We start from the raw sequence: 7,645 nt of genomic DNA, 5'->3' as shown, positions 1-7,645 counted from the left end.
AAGAGGGGGGAGGGAGGGAGGGAGGGGGGAGGTAGACTTACCTTACAAATGAAGAATGGACGGGGGTGGCCACCGCGTCGTCCAGGTCGTCGTCCAGGGCGCTGGCGGCCGCCTGCGCCATGGCCTCCTCCTCCCGCTCCCTCTCGAACGCCTCCACTGCCTCCTGCTCCCATTCAAGGCGCTCCATGACCGCGCGTGCTATCTGCATCTCCTCTTCTTCTCGTATCGATTGCTGTAAGCGCTCTTCTGCGTCTTCCTCTTCGTCATGGGGTTGTTCAGGGACCTCCTCCCTTTCCTTCTCGAGTTCGTCAAGCTCCGTCATTTCTTCTGCTTCTCGCTTCGTGGGAAGCGTGGCAAGAGAGTAAATGGAGCTCGTCTCGTCCATGTAGCCGTCCCCGTCCTCTTCATCGTCATCCAACGTAAGATCGATAAGTTCGAAGTCCATTTTCTGCCAAACACACAAGAAACTTTTTTGCAAATACATAAGGCACTCCTCCAATACCCATGCTCCTCCTTGTTCTGGGTGTGGTGGGACCTCCCTCAGGTGATAAGCGTGGAGGTAGTGCTGATAAGCAGGCAATGATTAAGTACCCGATAGTGTACCTAGCATCCCCAACTGGGGGGGGGGGGGGGGCAGCTAAACCATCCAAGATGCAACTGTCAGTCGAACACATCAGACCTGTTGTGCGTTACACACGGAACCCCATCGGCACCCCCAACATCCTGGTCCGTCCAGTGCCAGGCGCGCCCATGGGCGCGCCGCGCGCCGCGTGCCTTCGCCTAGTGTAAGTGTGCCTCGCGTGCCTGCGCCCTGCCTGCCCTTGCCCCCCCTCCCCGCCGCTCCTCGCGATAATAGGCTATTCCGCTCGACGCGGTAAGAAGAACACAAGAATCACAAAAGCCAAGGGTGGGGGGAGCGGCGCGGGGGAGCGCGGGCCGGTGGGGAAGCCGCCTCGCTACCCCCACCCTCGGCTTTTGTGATTCTTGTGTTCTTCTTACCGCGTCGAGCGGAATAGCCTATAAAGCCCGGCAACCCCGACCTCCACCAGGCCTCCAGACGCAAACAAACAGCGGCAGCGGCGACGGCGAGAGTGCGGGAGGGCACGGCACGGCACGCAGGAGGGTTGGGCAGTGGCAGGGCGTGGCATGGTGGCGTGGACAGTCACAGTGACGCGGGCACGGCGGGGGCGGGGCGAGGGGAGGGGGCGGGGAAAACACATGGGGCTGAGCGAGCGGGCTGCGTGCGGCTGCAGAGGTTGAGGGGGCGCACGTAAGCCGACTCGAAAACTCGTTGTTTTAAATAAAGTTGACGACGGGATTCCTGAAAATCTTCACGTCGGAGACGATGATTCCGAGCCCAAGGGCCCTCGACCCAAAATGATGTTAGCGGAGCATCGCAAGGGGTGAAAACAAGATGACCGGAAGAAATTAAGTAAAACATTTCCGGACCTACCCTTAAAACAATGACGACCCTCCCACCCAGCTGTTCCCGCCAGCAGCAGCACAAGTGTGCAAGGAGTGCAATGAGTCTCCACAGGATCAACCATCTTCATCAATAAAACATTGCGCGTCCCAATAGATATGTACCATAAAATGCAGTAGTAACACAATTGCCATAAGCAGGATTAACAGCACTGGACGGGATTGACAATGAACACAACTAAGCCAGCTGCGAAGCGCAGGACAAGTGCCGGAACCTGCGGAGCGGATATCCTGAAAATGTCCTTAATAAAGGAGAGCCCAACAACACTTAAAGACGGACAAGTTAGCGATAAAATATAATTGAGCAATACCTCAAGACTATTTACGGTATTCCCCTATTTGCCTAACCTAACAATACAGGCCCTGTTTGAAGCGGGTCCCAATAAAATTGCAATTGATAAACAAACAAGATCTATGACAGATCGGCTTTGTACCGTTCCCTGACGACATTTCACCGATCATATGAAAAATAAGCAACAGATGACGAATCAATCAAGCAACAGTTGAGTAGAGAAAAATAACTAAGGAGACTTACCTGTTTGATTGATCACAAATGCACACAATGGACCGCTGATCCTTCTTGCGTTTATCGTTGTACATTCAGGTATTAAGCAACTTCATTTGATACCGGCTTAAAATACTTAACACATGGACGATCACTTGGCGACCTTTCCAAGCAAGGAAATGATTTAGCTTCATTTTTTCTTTCTTTCCGACACACGTCACAGTTCACAATCTAAACTGAGACAGATGTAATTAAACAAAGATCGGCTCACTAAGAGCAATGACAACATTTTCGGAAATATGGCATAACTGCATTTGTCGGTGCCTTTTAGAAATCTATAACGTATCCAGGCACTCATTACAAGTTCACCAACTCAACAAAAAATGGTAGTCGCATTCGATCAAAAAAAATCAGCCAAGTACGATGCTAAATGGCATACAAAGTCCTTTATAAAATATTAAATTACATTTCCTTTAAGGATAAAGATATGTGAGTTATTACTTTCTCACTTTAGCTCTATAAATATCATTTAAAACTGAACTCAGTGTTGGCAGTGAAGCGGCGTGTTAGCAGAAGCCAATTGAAACAAAAATGTTTGAACTGCTTCGGATGGTTCTTTTGTATTTTAATTTGTTTCTAAATTGTTTTAGATTCCATCTTTATACTAAAGTATATATTTTTCCCAAATAAAGACTGCTTTTGGTCATCCCCCATGTCAAACTTTGTTTTAGAGGTGGAATTTTCCTTCGTTAAACCATTTTTATGTATAGCACCTGGGTTTGATTTTGTACCCACACTCCTGAACTGTTCCTTCATGGTCTGCAGCCTGCAGCTGTGAAACATGCTCTCCAACGCAAAACATTTACTGTCGTCGCTTAAAATGATTCTGCTTTTGATTATGATGTGCGACCATATTGTGGTCTTCCCTTAGTGAAGAGCATTTCATAAATACGATTCTATATCTTTAATCTTTATTCACGATCACATTCACTCATAGTCATTTTCTATCATATTCATCACATTCAAAGAAGGAATTTCACCCGTGACTGTCACAGTGACGTCAAAATGGTCCCTTATATGAAGCCCTCCTGACTCATCTATTCTGACTTATGATAGGTCCAAAGTCAAATCTTGGTTCTTGATAGTAGACATTAATGTTGGGGACCATTGACATCACGGTGACCTCCTTGGGATATTACCCGAATAAAGTAACTTCTATCGAGACCTACTATAATTTATGTAAAAGTTAAGGGGTAAAAGAGCGTGACATGATCAGCTTAACTTGACATCCAAGAAACAAATTTAAAATTTGATGCTGCTGGAAGTTGGAATCTGATTGAATCAGCTGATGAGCTGATAAGGCACAGGGTTGTAAACATACACAATGTAGCAAGCAGAAGCAGAAGACCCAACACCTTGTACTTTCTTAATTTTTTACTTTCGTTAATTCGTTTACCTCAACTTAAGTGGTTGAGTTTTTACGAATGTAAAAAATGATCTGACAGATCTGACATTCCCTCCCCTCGGGAAGCACGGAAGCACCCGATCGAAATCAGCTGCTCGGTGCTCGGCTGCTTTGTTCGGAGTTCGGGACTTCCTGACAAATGGCGTAGGCTTTTTGTTTACGTCCTATCCGTCATCGTCTGTGTTTTCCCATTTTTTTCACCGCAATGGCCGATTTAAAGTCATTGGAACATCCAACTTTGAAGGTAAATACCTAAACGTGTAGTATTTTGCTTATTTATGATTAGGGAAACTAGTTTAATCACCGAAACACAACTCTGGTAAGAACAAGGTTTTGTTTTGAATTTCTGATTCGCGTGCTTCTGAAATCGAACGATTTTGGTAGATTCAGATCTCCTTTTTAGTAGCCTGTCACTAATTGTTTTATTGTTTGAAACCCATCCCTCAATTTCCTTCGGCATTTCATAACCTCTTAGCAGTGACAGACACAACAGCACCTTACCTTGGCCACTACAGGGCAATTCTTCGGTTTTGTTTTTGTTTTTGTTTTCGATCCTTTACTACGTTCTAAGTTCTACTCTTGCACGCAATCTGAAATAATTAAAAATTTATTTCGATATTTTAAGGCAATTTAATGAATGATATATTGTTAAACGAGTGTGTTCTTATCATATCACTAATGCAGCCTCACTATGTTATTGTCTTAATTTTTTTACAGGTTCCTTATGAATTGCTGAATAAGAAGTATCGTGCAGCATTGAAGGGTATTGATCTTAAAGTGTCTCACGTTCGTTCAGCTGCATTAGAACTTGAAAAAGGTCTCGCTGCTGAAACAGTAAAAGCTGGAGACATAAGTCGGCTGCTTGGTGGGGTTGCTGAACACTTGAGTGTGATGAAACGAAAGGTGAAGAAAAATTAAATCATAAAATACATGAATAGTTTAAATCTTTTTATTTTATTGACCTTTATATTTGAACAATGCAGGCAGAAGAAAGTATATCAGAGGAACTTCAAGCTGGTTATGTTTGTAAACGGCGCTTGGAACATCTTCGTGAACATGCTACTGGAGGTAGCCAGTGGCGGCGAAGTAGATTAGATCGTATGCTTGTTGAATATTTCTTGCGCAAAGGCTACTATGGAACTGCCACACGCCTTGCAGACACTTCCAATTTGACAAATCTGACAAATATTGGTATGTTAAACCTCATATGTTTTATTTGAAACAAAGAGAAAAATTTTCTTTAATGTTGTTTGTTATTTCCTCAGATGTGTTTTTAGCATCACGCGAAGTTGAACAATCATTAGCTGAACGAGAAACTTCTAAATGTTTGGCATGGTGTCAAGACAATCGCTCAAAGTTACGCAAACTAAAATCAACTATGGAATTTAATCTCAGAATTCAAGAATATGTTGAGCTTGTTCGTGCTGACAAACGAGTTGATGCTGTGAGGTATTGATCTTTATTCTTTGAAAAAAGATTATCCAACTAAACCTAACAGACAACCCAAGTTTATGTAATATGTGTTAATTATTTTAATTTCACTAGACATGCAAGGAAACATTTTTCAAATTTTGAAGATGATCAGCTGCAAGATGTTCAACACTGCATGGCGCTCCTAGCTTTTCCTACAAATACAGGTATCAGTCAATGTTCTTGTCCCTTTTATTCTCTTCAATTGTATCACAGGTAAACACAGTTCTCAACTATTGATCATTACATTTTCAGAGCTTTCGCCATATAAGGAGTTTTTGGATGAAAAGCGCTGGGACCGATTGATTGAACAGTTTCGTCATGAGTATTACCGCCTTTTCCACATGTCCAACCAATCGGTGTTTACTGTGACTCTGGAGGCAGGGTTGTCTGCTCTCAAGACTCCATATCCTTTATCAAACACTTTTCAGAGGTGTAATGCGGAAGTTATCTTGTTTGGTTTATTATTAGTAATTTTGTTTTCTTTACTCCCAAATAATTTTTGATTTTATTAACCTTAACTGAAAGCTTACTCAGTGTTATCGGGGCACAAAAGAGAGAAGAAATCCAAGTTGTCCTGTTTGCAATGAGTCCTTCAATGTTTTAGCATCATCTTTGCCCATGGCTCACTGCTCACAGTCACGGCTGTTTTGTAGTATATCTGGCTTGCCACTCAATGAGCACAATCAACCTATGATGTTACCCAATGGACATGTCTATGGCGAACAGGTAATTTTGCTGCATTTACTTTCAAATTATCTATATTTATCTATCTAATCTGAAGCCATGTGACTGCATTTTAAATTTTCGTCTTTTACAGGCCCTGCAACAAATGGCTGCTGATAATAATGGGAATGTTATCTGCCCCAAGACAAAAGAATCTTTTCCATACAAGAAGGTGGAGAAAGTGTTTGTCATGTAATGTTTTGCCATACAATATTATGTCAGATGTTAGAGTTTATTAATTTCTTCCTTTTTTTCTTTTATCTATTTGTAATTATTGTTCTTCCCATGTCATTACAATTAGGTTGTATCTATGGTATATGACTCACATATTTTATTCTTTTATGTTTTTTTGTTTGTTTTTTGTCTTAAATGAATTGATTTTCATTGTTGTTGTTGTTGCGAGATGAAATGATATTTCACACGTGCCAACAACTATCTGAAACGTTTTTCTCAAACTCTTCCACTTGGCGTGTAATGTACTGTTTCTCAATATAAAGTCATTGTATCGTAATTAAGAAGTAAATGCACTTAAAGTATGTAGCAAATTTATTTGCATTTCATGTATACATTTGATACTGTTAGTAATAATAAATTCAGTGCTATATCTTTTATACCTAGTTTAATGTATCCAAACCACAACCGAGAGTTCATTATGTAACCACTGGCGCCATTGGTATTTTTACCGTGGATATGCGTAGGCCAGGTGAGGGAAGGCTATCCTCGGCGTGGACGTGACTGGCCTGCTTGTGAGGACGGGACAATAAGAGTCTACGATATGCGCATTTTCTCTGGGGATTACCCCTTTTGATCCGTGAGCCGCCCGCCGGGAGAGGGTGAGGGCAGCAGCTGCTTTCATAGGGGGTGCGGGCCGGTGCCGGCGCGGGAGGGTGGCCGGGCCGCGCTCCCTATAAGACTACGGCAACCGCCCCACGGAGGCCACTCGCTTCCTGGAGTGCCCCCGACGAGGTCCCCGAACGCCAGCCAAGCCCGAGCATGCGGATAATGTCGAGAGGCGGTGCAGGGAGCGGGCTGCTGCTGGGGGCGGCGCTGCTGGCCCTGCTGGGGGTGGGCTGGGCCTGCCTCATCACCAACTGCCCTCGCGGAGGCAAGCGGGCCGGCGGGGCGGCGGCGGGTCGGAGCCGAGAGGTAACTACCGCGTAGAGTTAGCAAATTGCCACATCACTCGCCGTGACGACGGCCTCACCCTCTCTGCCGTTGGCGCGCGCAGGTGCAGTGCACGCCGTGCGGCCCGGGTGGAGAGGGCCTCTGCGTGGGCCCGGGCATCTGCTGCAGCCCCGTGTTCGGCTGCGTGCTGACCTCGCGGGGCGGGTGCGGCCGCGGCGCCGTCTTCGCGCCGCGCTGCTCGCCGTCCTCGGCCGCCCTGGCCGCCGCCTCCGCCGCCGCCGTGCCCCTGGACGCCCCCTGCGGCGCGGACCTCACACCGGACGGCAGCGCGCCGGGCCGGTGCGCCGCCCAGGGCGTCTGCTGCACGCACGGTGAGCACCAGCCAAACGACATGTCACAGGTCCCGTAGGTCAAATATGCGGCGTAAATCTTGTCGTTCATACGTCTCTTTGATTTGAAGGACCTTAACAGTGTGGCTGACTCGAGATGGTTTGGCATAGTTACCTTGGGTCACCCCTCCATCCATGTCTCAGTGATCTCTTTCTGCTGCCGCAGACTCGTGCCGGATAGACGCGGTGTGCCAGTCGCGGGATGACAACGACCTCAACGCGCCGGGCTTCGACGCGGACCTCATGCTCACCTCGCTGCGGAGGGTGGTCGGAGGGGGCACCACAACCTGAGGAGCCGCCGCCGCCGCCGCCGCCGCCGCCGCCGCCACCACCACCACCTACGACTGCGTCCGGACCCCAAACAATTTAATTTCCGTCATAAAATAGAATTTTCCACAATAAATTACCTTACATTGTCAATTTTAGCCGTCATTATTTTCAACGCCTCTCTGACTGATCACTTTTTAGAAGTGATGATAGCAG

General features: G+C 46.1%; 2 protein-coding genes across 2 annotated transcripts; one reads left to right on the top strand and one right to left on the bottom strand.

Annotated features, from left to right (window-relative positions):
- Nucleotides 1-37: 37 nt before the first annotated feature.
- Nucleotides 38-1,964, bottom strand: LOC127749109 (ensconsin-like). Its single transcript, XM_052265891.1, has 2 exons — nucleotides 1,794-1,964; nucleotides 38-448 (listed from the first exon to the last, which is right to left on the bottom strand). The coding sequence occupies exon 2, from the start codon at nucleotides 443-445 to the stop codon at nucleotides 38-40; it is 408 nt and encodes a 135-aa protein (XP_052121851.1). The 5' UTR covers nucleotides 446-448; nucleotides 1,794-1,964.
- Nucleotides 1,965-3,382: 1,418 nt separating this feature from the next.
- LOC113218016 (E3 ubiquitin-protein transferase MAEA) lies at nucleotides 3,383-6,259 on the top strand. The gene is made up of 8 exons (XM_026438152.2): nucleotides 3,383-3,696; nucleotides 4,170-4,355; nucleotides 4,436-4,643; nucleotides 4,718-4,901; nucleotides 4,998-5,089; nucleotides 5,178-5,328; nucleotides 5,456-5,651; nucleotides 5,743-6,259. The coding sequence occupies exons 1-8, from the start codon at nucleotides 3,658-3,660 to the stop codon at nucleotides 5,842-5,844; spliced, it is 1,158 nt and encodes a 385-aa protein (XP_026293937.1). The 5' UTR covers nucleotides 3,383-3,657; the 3' UTR covers nucleotides 5,845-6,259.
- The last annotated feature ends 1,386 nt before the right edge of the window (nucleotides 6,260-7,645 follow it).

The sequence above is a fragment of the Frankliniella occidentalis genome, unplaced genomic scaffold (assembly GCF_000697945.3).
Source record: "Frankliniella occidentalis isolate FOCC.00 unplaced genomic scaffold, Focc_3.1 Scaffold32, whole genome shotgun sequence".
In the NCBI taxonomy this organism is placed as follows: Eukaryota; Metazoa; Arthropoda; class Insecta; order Thysanoptera; family Thripidae; genus Frankliniella; species Frankliniella occidentalis.
The sequence above is the reverse complement of the archived record's forward strand: the minus strand, read 5'-3'. Positions and strand labels throughout refer to the sequence as shown.

What these genes read in the sequence shown, in the direction of transcription:
- LOC127749109 (XM_052265891.1), bottom strand. Translation starts at nt 445, where the DNA reads ATGGACTTCGAACTTATCGATCTTACGTTGGATGACGATGAAGAGGAC.
- LOC113218016 (XM_026438152.2), top strand. Translation starts at nt 3,658, where the DNA reads ATGGCCGATTTAAAGTCATTGGAACATCCAACTTTGAAG. An exon ending in AGCTTTTCCTACAAATACAG is followed by an intron (nt 5,090 to 5,177) that starts GTATCAGTCAAT and finishes TTACATTTTCAG; the next exon opens with AGCTTTCGCCATATAAGGAG. An exon ending in GACATGTCTATGGCGAACAG is followed by an intron (nt 5,652 to 5,742) that starts GTAATTTTGCTG and finishes CGTCTTTTACAG; the next exon opens with GCCCTGCAACAAATGGCTGC.